At 56.0% G+C, this 14,888-nt stretch overlaps 2 protein-coding genes across 20 annotated transcripts in view; one reads left to right on the forward strand and one right to left on the reverse strand.

Annotated features, from left to right (window-relative positions):
- HEMK1 (HemK methyltransferase family member 1) overlaps positions 1-3,320 on the reverse strand; it is a 37,566-nt gene extending 34,246 nt beyond the window's left edge. For 7 of the 11 annotated variants that reach the window (XR_008657332.2, XR_008657322.2, XR_010120040.1 and 4 more), the window contains exons 1-3: positions 1,470-1,814; positions 1,001-1,092; positions 594-687 (exon numbers count right to left, since the gene is read on the reverse strand). Coding sequence is in view for 6 of the 11 variants with exons in the window: in XM_063636305.1 (XP_063492375.1) it covers positions 594-687; positions 1,001-1,092; positions 1,470-1,697 (414 nt within the window). In the remaining 5 variants the exon portion in view is untranslated. Of the gene's footprint in view, positions 1-593; positions 747-1,000; positions 1,093-1,469; positions 1,872-3,224 lie in introns of those variants that run through there. The other 4 variants (XM_063636301.1, XM_063636315.1, XM_063636318.1 and 1 more) reach the window with 4 other exon arrangements.
- On the forward strand, positions 1,801-14,615 carry LOC129481389 (uncharacterized protein C3orf18). Of its 9 annotated transcripts, XM_063636327.1 has the most exons (7): positions 5,001-5,324; positions 6,681-6,769; positions 6,914-7,309; positions 8,959-9,194; positions 10,926-10,951; positions 11,610-11,757; positions 12,921-14,615. In XM_063636327.1, the coding sequence occupies exons 3-7, from the start codon at positions 7,076-7,078 to the stop codon at positions 13,027-13,029; spliced, it is 753 nt and encodes a 250-aa protein (XP_063492397.1). In that variant the 5' UTR covers positions 5,001-5,324; positions 6,681-6,769; positions 6,914-7,075; the 3' UTR covers positions 13,030-14,615. The 9 variants fall into 9 exon arrangements, with proteins under 9 accessions (XP_063492412.1, XP_055132661.1, XP_063492397.1 ...); XM_063636342.1 differs by lacking the exons at positions 5,001-5,324; positions 6,681-6,769 and adding an exon at positions 1,801-1,899; XM_063636339.1 differs by having other exon boundaries at positions 6,681-7,309.
- The last annotated feature ends 273 nt before the right edge of the window (positions 14,616-14,888 follow it).

Here is a 14,888-nt window from a genome sequence, read left to right on the forward strand (position 1 = left end):
TACCAAGGGATAACACACTTGCGCCGCACATCCCTAGTCCTAGTAATTTGAGGGACAACACAGGTGATTACCAGACCAATCAGTAGACCTAAGAGGGCCACCAGATTCTCTGGTCTGGAGGCCCAACCCTCTCATCATCTGGGCCCAGAGATGGCAGGAGGGCAGTGACCTGCCCAAGGTTGCACAGCTGATACCAGGTCTCCAGGTGTCCAGCTGTAGTCCTCTCCACTTCCTCCATGCCTCCTGAGAAGCTGCTGGAGGACATTTGTTCCCTGTGGGTTGGGTGAGCCATGGGACAGCTCCCAGAGAAATGGCAGAACAGGCTAAGTACTTGGGCAGCACTATTTGAGGCACTCTGGGCCACTGCCAGACCTAGAGGCTGGGGTGATAGCTTGGAACATAACACTCAAGGGGACCAACAGGAATCCTCTGTCCTCTGGGCTCTGCCAACACAGAGAGGAGATACATGTCTAGAAAGGCACTGTCCCTGAAGTCATGGGGCCCCAGTGCCCCCTGGAGGAAGCCTGGGGTAAGACTGGTGCCCTGAACTCCTCCATCATCCTGACCCTGCCTTGCCCTGGTGGCACACCTACCTCTGTTTCTGGCCGAGGAATAAACACTGGGGGCACCATCCTCAGGCTGAGCCCCTGAAAGTCCCACTCTCCAAGGATGTACTGCACCGGCATCCTGCAGAGGGGGCAGCTGGGTGGTCATCAGTGACAGAGCTAGGACCAACAGGACCATGCCTGGATTGAGATACCACTTATGGCCAAAGGTATCAGGCAAGACCATGTCTCCAGGGCCTTGGGACTCCTGAGGCAAAACCTCCCCTCCCTCCCTTCTTCCTATTCACTGCCCCGGCCCCACTCTTGCCACTCCTGCACCCCAACACCTCCCTAGTCCTTGGACATTCTCCTCCTCCCTGAACTTGGTGGGGATGGGGAAGGCTGGACTGCTGCTCCCCAGACACATCCTTCAGGTCTGATCCATGGGTGCTCACCTCTGCAATCGACGGCTACTCAGCTCCTGGATACACTGTAGTTGCTGAGAGGTCAAGGGCTGGGTCCAAAGTGCCGGCCTCAGGCTCTGAAACTGTCCCCACAGAGAATGTAAGTGGCTGGCTCACTGGGCCCAAGGGCCCCAACCCAGGTGTCTTATGTGGATAATGCCTGCCTAGCACTGGTGTGGAGGCCCAACCCTCTCATCATCTGGGCCCAGAGGGGGCAGCGTTCTGCCTAAGCTTACACAGCTACCACCAGGCTTCCAGGTGTCTATCCCAGAACACTTAGGCAGAGATATATTCATTCATCCAACAAGCTGTTACAGTGTGTGCCAGGCGCTAAGACGTTCCTTCAGAAAAATCCCATCAGTCTCAGCTAAGCACTCTTAGTGAACAGAAAACCTGGATATCCCTTCCCCAAGTCCTCCCTCCTCCCTCTTCCTGTCCTCTTGACAACACTAAACTTAACTGTTTTGGCTCCAAGGACATGAGCCACGATGTACTCACTGGATTCCCGGGCCTCAGGGATACCCCTCTTCTCAAAGACCCGAGTCCAGTGGCTGACCAGTTCTGTGGCACTGGATAACCCAGCCAGAGGTGGTTGGGGTTGCCATGAGCTGAAGGCCCAGCCCCGGGTACTTCCCCGCCTCCCTGGGCCAGACAGGAGGGCCCACAGCATTCGGCCCCAAAGCTCCATGTCTCAGGAAAAGGTTCTCCAAAGTGCTTCCAGGTTCCCAAGTCAGCTTTATGATGTCAGCTGCTGAGGTGGGTGCTGAGAGTGGCCCCTGGACCCAGCTGGGTGGAGATGGAGAGGTCACAAGCTCTGGTGCCCCAAAATGGCTCTGGTCCTCAAATATAGTTGGTTGCCACCCTGGGAGTGAGAGGAACCAGGAAAGCAGGTGAGCCTTGTATGACATCCCCCCTTCTACCAATACATTGCCTGAGAATAGTTGTGCTCTTGCTCTGACACCCCCTTGACTCCATTTAGAGCCTTATCCACCTATTTGATCATTCTTGTCTTGGTCACTTACGTTTTCTTCACATTTTTAGCTGGAATGGGCTGAGCCCATAGCTCAGTCTCTGCTAATAAATGGGTTGGTGGTAGGTTAGGGCACATATGTGGGGATAGGACAGATCTGTGTCTAACTTAGCGTATGTGATCTTGAGCAAGTCATTATTTATGAATTTCACTTTCTTAATCCGTAAGATGGGGGAAAATCACACCAAACCCATGGCAAGCAATGCATTAGTCTATGAATATCCAAGGCCTGGGAGGCAGCTCAACACACAGCAGGAACCAGATGTTACATGATCTTAACTGATGTTACAAGGGGCAGATGATTGCCTTTGATTGGGAGCTTTGAATTTGACATTGTGTGTGTAATGTCATGGATTTATATGCTGAAAATTTCCTCCGAATTTAACCCATAATCCAGGACATCAGCGTAAACCACCAACTAAAAAATTTACAATTTTGTATTTAAAGATGTCACAAGCAAGTTTAACTGAAGGTTTAAAATCAGCAGTCCCCTTTGCTTCCAGATAAAAGTCCAAACTAGCGTTTATTGAGCACCTGCTAAGTGCCACATCTTCAGATACAAGTAGGGTCAGAGAAGGGAAGCGACTTGCCCAACGTCACTCAGGTAGAAACTGTCCCAGGCAAGCTGGGCACGGTGGCTCACGCCTGTAATCTCAGCACTTTGGGAGGCCGAGGTGGGCGGATCACGAGGTGGGGAGTTCGAGACCAGCCTGGCCAACATGGTAAAACCCTGTCTCTACTAAAAATACAAAAAATTAGCCGGGCATAGTGATGCGCACCTGTAGTTCCAGCTACTCGGGAGGCTGAGGCAGGAGAACTGCTTGAACCTAGCAGGCGGAGGTTGCAGCGAGCCGAGGTCACGCCACTGCACTCCAGCCTGGGTGTCATAGAGACTCCGTCTCAAAAGAAAAAAAGAAAAAAAAAACTGTCCCAGGCAAGACACGAACCCGAGTCCACCAGACTCCAGAAGCGGCTCTATGCACCAGTGCGCCGTCCCAGGAGCCAAGGCCCGAAGTCAGAGGTGTAAACTCCCTCACAGCTACGCACCGCATTGTTAACGACCCAGACGAAGTCCCCTCTCTCCAACCCTGTTTCCTCATCTGCACTATGGAGAATGGTACCGGCCAGGTCTCCAGGCGGTTGCAGCCGAAACACCCCGTTCCGATCCCCACCTCCCATGCATACCTGCCTGAAAGGCTTGCCCCACCCGCCCACCAGCCGGAGAAGCTGCCCCGAACTGGACGCCCGGACGTGCGTGGCCCGTCGCGCGCTCCCTCGGATGCCCCGCTTCCGGGGTCGGCGCATTTAAGAAAAGGCTCGGGCGGACGCCGTAGCCCAGCTTCAGGGTTCCCATCGCTGGTGGGTTCCTCCCAGGAGACCCCTGCGGATGGGTGGGGAAGCTGTGAATTCCACTCCCTCTACGCCCGCAGGCCTACAGGAAAGTGCGGGGATGTGTGTGGGGTTGACCCCTGGGGGCCCGGACCTGCCAGTCTTCCTTAAAATCACAGCATGTATTTGGCTCCAGCCCAAGGGAATTGCTCCGAGCTGGCGTTTAGGAACCAGGCCGGGGAGGTGTGTGGGCGGAGCCCAGTAGCCTGCCGCAACGGGGGCGTGTCACCAGAGGGCCAGGGTGTTCGGGCGGGGACCAGATGTCCGGGGGCGTGGTCTATCTTAGCCTGGGGGCTGGGTGGAGCTGTACGTGGGCGGGTTCCAGTGTTAAAGGCTGGTCCAACTTTGGGGTCCAGTCCCAGTGTCGTGACCCTACCGAGGTCAGTGGCCAGAGCCCACCAGGGGGCCAGCCGGCTGGCGGCCAGACTCCAGGGTCCGCTCTTTGACTGATTCGAATCCTGACTCTATTGGCAACTCCTCCAGGTGTTGGGACCCCTCTGGACCTCAGTTGCGCCTTCTATAAAATACACGGCAGCATCTCGCAAAGTGTGTCTTGTCAACATCCCCCCACCGGAAAGTACTGTTAACTAGAACACTGTTAACTACTTTTTTTTTGAGACGGAGTTTTGCTCTTGTTGCCCAGGCTGAAGTACAATGGCGCGATCTCTGCTCACTGCAACCTCGGCTTCTGGGTTCAAGCCATTCTCCTGCCTCAGCCTCCCAAGTAGCTGGGATTACAGGTGTTGAGCCAACACGACCGGCTAATTCTGTATTTTTATAGAGACGGGGTTTCACCATGTTGATCAGGCTGGTCTCAAACTCCTGACTTCAGGTGATCCATCGCCTCGGCCTCTCAAAGTGCTGGGATTACAGGAGTGAGCCACCACGCCCGGCCTTAAACTACTATTAAACATGCTGTTTCCCTGCCTCCTTCCCAGACCGGGAGAAACAGGGGCGTTTGCATTTGTACCAGGCTACCCTGTGACTCCCATAAACTCCTTTGAAAACCGGCGGATTAGGAGTATCTGAGGGCTCCTTCCCTGAGCTGATCATGCAGTGGATGGAAGCTATTGTGAGGGTATATGTAGACTTGCCTGGGTCGGGGTGCCCAATAATAAATCCACTCCACTTTCAACTTCTCTAGACGAAGATTCCCCATTTCTAGCCCGGGGTTGGAGTCATTTGCCAAGAACCCTTACACCAGAGGACCCTTCTGAGTAGAAAGCCAAGGTTCAGGAAGGGAAAAGCAGTTTCTTCAAGGTCACAAAGTCAGCCAGAGTTCAGTGCAGGCCCAAGGACTCCCAGTCCAGTGCTCTCCCCAAGTCTCCTCTGTACATCTGCTTTTTGGGGGCGTGAGTCTGTCCTGGCACGGGTAGCTGGCAGGGGTCCCAAGTTCTGGCCCGGAAGGGCCTGGCCACTCACAGTCCCCCGTCCAACTTCAGCGCAGGCCACGAGGTGAGGGGTAGTCTCTAAAAACTGCGACCAGGCTCTGGGCTCCCTCTGGGGGTGGAGCCGGACCCGAGCGACAAGCGAACAGTCCAATTCTGGGCGGGCTCTAGGCCCGACAGCCAATCGGGGGCCGGGGGCGCGGAGCGTGCAGGGAGGCAAGGCGCTGTAGCTTCGGGGATCCCCCGAGGCTGCTCGGCCCGGCCCCACCTCCGCCGTGGGTCCCTGCTCTACCTACCCTAGCTCAGGCCGGCAGAGCCAGCGCTCGCGGATGCGGCTGGTGCGCAGTAGCGGGCCTGGCCAGCGGCTGGGAGCTTGCAGAGAGGGCGGATCTCGGGTCGGACCCGCAGCCCCCGACGCCGGGCCTGAGGGTTCCCCCCGCCCCGGCCTCCTGCCAGTCACTACCACCCCTAGCCTCTCCAGCTGAGCTCGGCGCCGGGAGAGGATTAAGTAAGTGCTGAGGTCGCTGCTCCTGTGCAAGAAGGGAGGCATCACAGGGTCGCGGAGGCGGGCATGGGGATTGGGGCAGGGAGGACTGAGAGACCTGGTGGAGAATGGCATGCGGGTTCTCAAAGGTCGCGGTGCCGACCCCTTTCACCCCGGTTTCCTTCCCTTCCCCTTTGGACCCTGAGGCAGGCCTGGAAAGTGGTCAGTAGGGCCCCTTCTCTCCTTTGGGAGGCGATGTAAACAGAGCCCCAGGGCACGAGTTAAGGGTTTGGCCCAAGGTCACGCCCGGTATCAGTTGCAAAGCCAAGAAAAGAACCCGGGACTTCCTATGTGCCCAGCCTAGTTGGAGGGAGAAGGCAAAGAGGGATGAGCCTTTCTACCTCATAACTCTCTGCCAGCCTTGCCCTTTCCTCAGGGACCATCAGAGGTGTGTACACACCTCACACACGCCCATGCGTCTGCACAGGGTGGCAACCCCACTAATGCCCATGAACCAGCACAGGGGAATGTGTGCACCCATGAGCTAGGTATCCCTCCTTTCCCTAGGCCGCCCTATCTGCAGCTTGGCTGGGACCTCTTCCCACCCCACCTTAACCAGGGCCCTCTGCACTGGGCAAATCTCTCACCCTCTGCTTCCAGGGGAGGAGGGTAAAGGAAGAGAAGGCACCCAAACTGGGAGCTCCATTCCTGCCTCGCCTTTCTCCTTGACCCTAGCAGCCCCTCTATTGTTGGTGGGTGGGGAGGGCAGTCCAGTGTCCCCTAGAGCCTGCAGAGAAGCCCCGCCAGAGAACCAGAGCCTCTCTCTCCTTCTTGTCTTCTGGTCTTTCCACATCAGCCTCCACCCACACTCCAAGCATAGTCTGGACCACACAGTGGACTGGATCCAGGGGCTCCCATGGCTCCCCTTTGTGACTGGGTTGGCCATGGGGAGAAAATCTAACATGTAGTGGATGCTTACTGTGGATGGGGGTTGTGCTGAGCTAAGTCTTTCTTCGAGACCTGTTTGTTCTGCCATTCTGTAACCCCATGACCCTGTGGGGATGTTCTCAATATCCCCACCTTAGACTCAGGAAAACGGAGACACAGAGAGGTGGAGTGACTTTCTAGGGATCACTAGTTAAGCGGCTGAGCTAGGTTTCAAAGACAGGCCTGTCTGACTCTTGGGCAAGTGTTTCCGTCCAGGAAAGGAAAAAGCTGTGGTATTTTTTCCCCAAGCAAGATGAGGGATGTGGGAGGCAGCGAATGAGGAGGTGGATATGGGGAGGTGGGGGATATGGGGACACAGGTTGGGGGGAGTTTTTGATCAAGGGAGGGAGACTTTTTCTTTCAAACATCCCCACTGCCTTTCCTATCTTCCAGGTTTGATCACTATTATCATCTTACCCACAGACAGAGGATGCAGGGCTTCATTTTTGTTCCTAAAAGCAGGGGCACCGTAGATATGTAAAGTATGTGTCCTAATGTCTCCTGAATTTGCCCTCATCCTTGCCCTCAAACCTTTACCTCCCCAGTGCTTTCAGAACCTAGAGAGACTTCATCTCACTACTGAGCCCCTGTCCTTAGCCTCATGTTTCTTATTCTTTCCTTTCTAGCACCCAGGAAGGCAGGGGGCTCCCTTTATCCAAGGAGGTGGCTGTGCAGGTGGCCACCACAGGTGGCAGGAACCACAGGCTGGGGCACTCCGGAGTCAGGAGTGAGTGGGCAGGTTGACTGGCCTCAGGCAGCCTCTCAGCCAGGGCCCTCTCCGCGTCAGCATGAACTCCAGGACCGCATCTGCTAGGGGCTGGTTCAGCAGCCGCCCACCCACCTCTGAGTCTGACCTGGAACCTGCCACAGATGGGCCAGCCTCCGAGACCACTACCCTCAGCCCAGAGGCCACCACCTTTAATGACACCAGAATACCTGATGCAGCTGGTGGCACGGCCGGCGTGGGTACCATGCTTCTGTCCTTTGGGATCATCACGGTGATAGGCCTGGCTGTGGCCATGGTGAGAGCTGGGGTGGGCTGGGGGGAGATAATCAGTGTTTAGATTTATAGAGAATCGAATCAATCAGAAGACAATCTGGTTGTTGTTGTTGTTGTTTTTGAGACAGAGTCTTGCTCCGTCATGCAGGCTGGAGTGCAATGGCTCGATCTCAGCTCACTGCAACCTCCACCTCCAGGGCTTAAGCGAGTCTCCTGCCTCAGCCTCCCAAGTAGCTGGGATTACAGGCGTGAGCTGCCACGCCCGGCTAATTTTTGTATTTTTAGTAGAGATGGGGTTTCGCTATGTTGGCCAGGCTGGTCTTGAACTCCTGGCCTCAAGTGATCTGCCCCTGTTGGCCTCCCAAAGTGCTGGGATTACAGGCATGAGCCTCTGTGCCCGGCCAACAATCTATTGATGAGAGTGCGGTCCTCCTCTCCCGCAGAGATTCGTCCATTGGGGCCCAGAGACCAGAGAGGCTATGCTTCCAATTGGAAACAGCAGAAAAGGTTCTCAGGAATACATGGTGTCTTGAGCTGGGTCGTGAAGGCCACATAGTAGTCAGGGAGTTCCAAGTAGAGGGTCCTGATGGGCAAAAGTTTGGAGGCAGACAGAAGGTTCTGTGAGCAGCCAGCAGGACAGTTAGGGCAGTGGACGTGGGGTTGCAATAGAAGAAAAGGCTTAAACGTGGTTGACGTGGACCGTGGGCTGCAGAGTCTGGGTAAGATGATCTGTGCATGGGAGGCTGTTGGCAGTGAACATTCATTTATTCACTTGACAATTATTTACTGAGTACCTGCCCTGGACCAGGCCTTTGGGACCCAGTAGAGGCTGGGAAGACAAGGTCCTGCCCTGTGGTTCTTACAGGGAGTGGGAAACAGATAAAAACCAAGAGTTCCAAGGGAAGCCTGCAGGGACTGACTTGGGGACTCAGGAAAGCAGGAGCGCTTTCCAGGCTAGGTGGTTAGGGACAGCTGAGAAGCAAAATTAGAGCTGAGACCTCAAAGTGGAAGCCTGGCTTCCGTGTCATGAGAAGGGGTAGAGGTGGCAGCCATCAGGAAGGAAGGGGGCTGGGGAGAGGGCTGCAGGTATCCTTCAGTAGTGAGTGTGACGCCTCTTGACCTGGTGTCAGTCCCTAAGGATATGGGCTGTCCCCCTAAGATACACGGACACTCAGAATGTCACTGAGGAACCACTGGAGATCGTGCAGGCTGAGACTAGGGAAGATGGGGTGCCCCTGAGGTTCCCCAGTGTGCCTGGCAATGGTAGGATTCTGCCCACTTCTCCTCGCAGGCTCTGATGGCTGGCCTTGGGCTCAGGAGCATGTTGCTCTGACAAGTAGGGCTGTGGATGGCCCATCATGGCCTGGTTGGAGCTGCTGTTAAACCAGGGTTGCCATATGGGCCCCGCAGGCTCCAGATTGCTGCCAGGGAGCAACTGCCAGCCAGCAAGCAGGCCCAGGGTGCAGCACAGGCAGAATGAGGCCAGGGCCTGAGAGGTCTCCTGGGTGGGGGTAAGGCAGGATGCCAATGTTTTCCCTTGGCACCCATGCAGTGGGTAAGCAGATGGAGGCACACTTAAGGGCAGAATGGGGCCTAGAAACTGCCTTCGTTACTTTCAGTGAAAGGTTTTGTCCTTGGAACTTGAGAACGCTCTCTTACTCTTTGTTCTAGAGGAACATTCAGAAGGCCTGGGTGGATGGCCCTCTTGCCAAAATCAGAGGTAGGAAGCTCGTAGGACAAAGGCAGCGGAGGGCAGAAGATAGCTCCTGGGGACCGGAGACAGGCCCAGATGTGCTCACTGAGTGCTGCTTCCTCTCCCCGATGCCAGCCTCAAGCAGGACCGTGGGCACAAGGAGGAGCAAATCTGCACCAGGCTTTCTGCCTTACCCAGGAAGGAAAAGTGCTTGGTACGGGCAGACCAGGATCAGTGGTGGGGGAGGTTACTGGAGGAGGTGGGGCTGCACCTGCTGGACAGTGAGGGGTAGGGAAGATTTGGAAAGGAAGGTGTAGGGTTGGCTGTTAGCTGAGGAAGAGGGGAAAAGGCATGGAAATTGGGTAAAGGTTCTGGCCTTTTCTGTAGATCCTTCTGAATCCCAGGGTCTCAGGGAAGGGAGGAGGGCTTGGGGCAAGGGCTGAGAGGTGGGGATCACAGGGGCTGGGGCTGGGGCTGGATCCACTTGCTCAGGGTGGCAGGGGCTGGGCCAGAAGACCCCAGAGTTCTTGTCACAGCCTACCCAAAGGAGAGTAAGGGAGCACCCCTACATGCGACCCTGGACAGGAAGGGAGAGTAAGGATCAATACCCTAGTTTCTTTTCAGGTTTTGGGGATCCTGCAGGAGGAGCTCTGGGCCAGGCTGGAAATCAAACCAGATTCAAGCTGTGAATGGGGTACAAAGTATGTGGGAGGATTTGGGGTAAACCACAGGGCTGTGCTTTCCCCCAGGCAGAGGTAGTCATGCTCCTGGTAGTCAGAAACTGCCAGTTTAGGGAAGAGCAGGTTGATGGCAGAAGTCCCTGGATTCCCCACCCAAGGTGGTCCCCCAAGTCTTACCCACTTCCTCCCTGTCCTCAGTGCATTGTACAGGGTTTCTTACTCTGGCCTAGAGGTCCTAGATGTTTTCTCAGGCTGCCTAGGCCCTCATCTTCAAGGCTGTACAATGGGGGACCAGACCTAGGGGCCTTCTTAGGTTCCTCTTGCATCAGAGTTTTTGGGGGTTTACCTGGGCTGATGCTTAGGGGCTCCAGTCCCCCACCCCTACCTTAGTCCACTGGGGGCTGTCAGCCTCCCATAGGAACTCCGGAGACCACCAGCGCAGGGCCTTGCCTAGAGCCACTGCTCTACACGCTACAGAGTCTGGCCACTGCCTGTCCCTGGTTCTTTTTACAAGTTATAGAGACGGGGTGTCAGTATGTTGCCCAGGCTGGACTCGAACTCCTGGGCTCAAGAGATCCCCCTGCCTCAGCCTGTTGAGTAACTGGGACTACAGGCATGTGCTACCTTACCTGGTCCCTTTACTTTTTGCCTGCATGTGGCTTTGGGCCTGGGAAGAGTTGAGGGGAGGGGACGTGCTGAAGTTTTCCCTTTCTTCAGCCCTGGGGAGCCACAGGCAGGTGCTGAGTGGCTGGAGCTACAGTTAGTATTGGCACTGTCTGCAGCTAACAATGTCAAAAGGAGGCATGGGGCCGGCGTGGTGGCTCATGTCTGTAATCCCAGCACTTTGGGAGGCCGAGGCGGGTGGATCACAAGGTCAGGAGTTCAAGACCTGACCAACAGGTCTGGCCAACATGGTAAAACCCCATCTCTACTAAAAATTCAAAAATTAGCTGGGTGTGGTGGTGCACACCTATAATCCGAGCTACTCGGGAGGCTTAGGCAGGAGAATCACTTGAACCTTGGAGGCGGAGGTTGCAGTGAGCCGAGATTGTGCCACTGCACTCCAGCCTGAGTGACAGAGCAAGACTCTGTCTCAAAAAAAAAAAAGGAGGCATGAAGGTGAAGTGGGGGTGGTGTATGTGTCATTAAGATGGGGACCCACGGGTCTCTTGTTCGTCAGCCTCAGCGTGTCCCCATCCAGAAGGGCTGCTGGGTTCCTCAGGGCCTTCTCTCCTTGCCATTTGATGCTGCTCCTTCTCTTGCAGGTTTTGTACATCAGGAAGAAGAAGAGGTAATTCCCCACCCAAACCCAAATCCCACCCAAAACTCGAGCCCAAGGGCAGTGCTGGACTGGGCTCCGAGGGAAGTGGGTGAAAAGCTGATCAGGGAGTCAAGGCCTCGCCTGCCCATTCACGGTTGGGGGTGACCACTTTCCTTTGGGGAGGGTTGAGGGCCCCCCTTGCACAAGGATCTCACACACAGGGCAGGCAGGTGTGAGGATTCTAGATAACTGGGTATAACCCTGGGACTGGGGATGGGCAGGGAGGGAGAAGGCTGGGATTACTCCCACCCAACTGCCCAGCTGCGCTTGCCCTGCTGCTCTGAGCTAACTGCTACTGGCTCCCCAGTCCCACCTGAGACTCAGACACTGTGGATTACAGCAAGGCCCTAGCCTAGGTGATCCCTGTGGGGCCCATGGATGACAGCTACTTGGCGTATGGCCTTAACCTGGAGTGGGTAACTGCTGCCTCCCTGGCTACCCATTTAAGGGGTTGAGCTGGTACTATAGGTGCAAATATGTCTGTCATTTGTTCCCATTTCAAGGGAAATCTTAAGGCCCTAAGCATGGTCGTGTGCTGTGGCTCAGCTAGTCAGGAGACAGGGCCTGGAGGGCTGCTGGGAGGGAAAGGGCCTGCCCTGTCCCCAGCAGCCTTTGCCCCCATCCCCAGGCTGGAGAAGCTACGCCACCAGCTCATGCCCATGTACAACTTCGACCCCACGGAGGAACAAGATGAGTTGGAGCAGGAGCTGCTGGAGCATGGGCGGGACGCCGCCTCCGTGCAGGCTGCTAATTCTGTTCAGGCCATGCAGGGCAAGGTGGGCACTGACCAGGTTCCCCACCCCGCCTGCAGCATCCTCTGTCCTCCACCCTCACCCTCCCTCCTTTCTTATGCAGCTTTCTAGCACCTGCCTTGTGGTCAGATGGCAGGTATTGGGTACATGGCTTTTTCCAGATTTGTTCAGAAAGTGGTCAGATTGCTCTGGGGCCACCCACAAACTCACAGCGCAAGGCCAGGCCGAGGCAGTCCTGGGATCCAGCCTGGCTCTGCCCCATAGCCTGCTGATCTTGGGAGCCCCACTGGCATCTCTGAGCCTCAGTGTTCTCATCCACAATTGAAAATCCTAATTCTTGCCCCATGTGCCCCCATGTACTGGTTAGGAAAGTAGGAAAGGACTAATGAGGGAGATTGTTGGCGGCTAGGACCCCAGGTTCCTCTGCTTCCTGAGGGTCCGTGGTCCTGAGTGGGTTGTGGATGGGGCCAGACTCTTGGGCAGCGGTACCTCTGAGTAGGCTGGTGGATTCCCAGTGGCTGACAGACCCAGGCATGTGAAGATCCCAGCCAAACTTGCCTCCTGTGTCCAGAGGGATGGGTACCTGTGTGGCCATCCTGCTGTAGCCACTGGGCTGCCTGACCACTTGCCACCATTTCCCCAAATCTGCAAGGGCCAGAGCACCATGAGCAGGCCTGGCCTGCCCCTGACTCATCCAGCCTCTTTGCGTCTTCTTGGGCTCAGAAAGAATCCAGGCTGGGAGTCTGAAGACCCTTTGGTTTTGCCACCAGTTCTGCATCACCTGGGTCAGGATATATTGCCCCCTTGGGATATTCAGGAACTCACACTGAGAACCTTGGTCCACCCAGCCGCTGGGACTGCTGGCCACTTGATAACTTGTTTCCCGTGTTCCTCCTTGTACCAGCCCCTGTGCTAGGGCCCGGGGGTACAGATCCCCCGCTGGGAAAAGGTGATGCATGCATAATGAAATCAACACAGTTGCCTCCAAGGTGACAGGGCAAGCTGGGGAGGAGTCATCTGAGCCAAGTCGTATTTATAGGCTGAGCTTGCAGGGAGGGCATTCCAGGCAGAAGCCATTGCTAGTGCCAAGCATAAGCAGGCACCAGGAAGTGAGGGTGGAGGTGACTGGGCCAGTGAGTGCATGGCCTTGCCCATGGTCTCTGATGCCCTTGCCTATCTTCCTGCAGACTACTCTGCCCTCCCAGGGCCCACTGCAGAGGCCCAGCCGGCTGGTGTTTACCGATGTGGCCAATGCCATCCATGCGTGAGTGGCCTGGGACAAGCCCGGACTTCTGATAGAGACCCGCCACGGTGCCCACAGAGCTCTCCACTCCCTGATTGTCAAGACCTACTCTGAAGATCTGCCCTGCCAAGACATGAGAGGGCTGAGCCAGGCCCCAGCTGTTCTCCAGACCCACCTGCTGACTCTAGACTCTAAGAGAGGGCCCTAGCCAGGTTGGACTTCTGACCACTGACTTCTCCTGACCTGAGGGCCCTGGCACAGAGGGCATCCCTCAGGCTGAGAAGGTCAAGAGCCTCTGCTGGCTTCCTCATCCCCTGTCCAGATCCCTCACGTCAGGGTCTGCCCCATTAATGTGGAGGAAATGGGGGAGATACAGAGTGGGAGGGATTGGGGGAGGAAAGGGGAGGTTTCCCTCTGTTAGGGAGAGACCTGTTTTTTGGAATCTGGAGCCTCCTCTGGGGTGGGGAGAGGAAACAACCCAAGCTATAGGGACAGGGTAGGGCAGCACCTGTTATGGGCCCTGAGAAGCCCAGAGATGGAGCTGAAACTGTCCAGTATGCAAGGATGCCAGGAGAAGGGCAATTCACACCCAGGGTCCATCCATACTACAGAGGGTCCAGGAGGTCTCCCAGCCACCCATCCTTGGCAACCAGATGTTACTGGGGCCAAGCTAGGATGGGAGCTGAGGGGGAAGGAAGTAGGGGAATGGAAGTGGAAGGATACAGCCCCCCTCCAGACCTGCTGAGAGGCCTCATGCATGTGCATGAGTGTGCCCACGGGCAGACATGTGCCTGTCCCAGCACAGCGGGCAGGATGAGATTGTCCACACTGGCCCCACCCTCCAAGTCGACCTCTACCCCATGGTATATAGTGGAGCATCAGGGTAGGCTATCTTTTCTGCCTTCAATCTTCAGGGACTGCAGGGAAGAGGGAAGCACGCACGGCACGGTTCCTCTCTCCACTGCATTGCTTCACTGGGCTCACCTGCTTCTGAAAACGACTCCCTGTCTTGGGCTCTACTGAGGATCTGGGGTTGGGAGAGGCTGTTGGTCTGAGGACAGTAATCACAGGCTGCAGGCTAGAGGGGGCAGTTATGACTGCCTGAAAGCGGGTGAGGGATTGCACCTCAGAAAAACATCTAAAAAACGTAGTCTATGTTTGAATTCCCCACCTCCATCCCATCTATGGGAAGAGCCGTTCAGTGTTTAGAGAGTGGGGAGATGGGTCCCTGCACTTGGCCTCTCCATAAGCCTTGGAGGGTCAGGGCTGATACCAGGGGTCCTGGCAAGGCATTGGGCAGAGACAGACCCCAAGAGCGGGGCATTTTTTTATGCTGGGCATACATATGCACACAAGCATGCACAGAGGCATGTCCTGTGCCCAGCCTGTCCACCGTCACTGTCCACCACTGCTTGGAGGGGATGCAGGGGTAGTGTATGCAGACCTTCCATTGGGCAAATGCCATGTGTCAGGAGGGAAGGGCCTAGGAAGCCCCCATGGGGAAGGTTCTGGATTTATTCCCTCCTCTAAATGCTGTAAATACGTTAGCACTTGAGTCGACTGGAGGCTGCCAGGGATTCAGGATATGCAACCAGAGCAGCTCCATGTGAGAGCATTAAAGATGTAATGAAGATGTTTACATGGAGAGAGTGTGAGCCTGTGACACTTGGGGTGTGGAACCCTAGGAGGGGCAGGATGGGTGAGGGGCTTTGCGGGGCCTGGGGATAGTTGCTTGGATCACAGCTATGAGGTGGCAGCCCAGGTTTCTCTTGAGCCGTCTGAGGAAATGCCTCTGGCCCTGACTTCAAGGTTGCCCTGGGGCTTCATGTCTCAACTGTGGATTGGGGTCCCAAGGCCTGCCACCCCCTAGGGTGGAAAGGTCAACTGGACAGGACCTTGTGGGAACGGGGGA

The sequence above is a fragment of the Symphalangus syndactylus genome, chromosome 1 (assembly GCF_028878055.3).
Source record: "Symphalangus syndactylus isolate Jambi chromosome 1, NHGRI_mSymSyn1-v2.1_pri, whole genome shotgun sequence".
In the NCBI taxonomy this organism is placed as follows: domain Eukaryota; kingdom Metazoa; phylum Chordata; class Mammalia; order Primates; family Hylobatidae; genus Symphalangus; species Symphalangus syndactylus.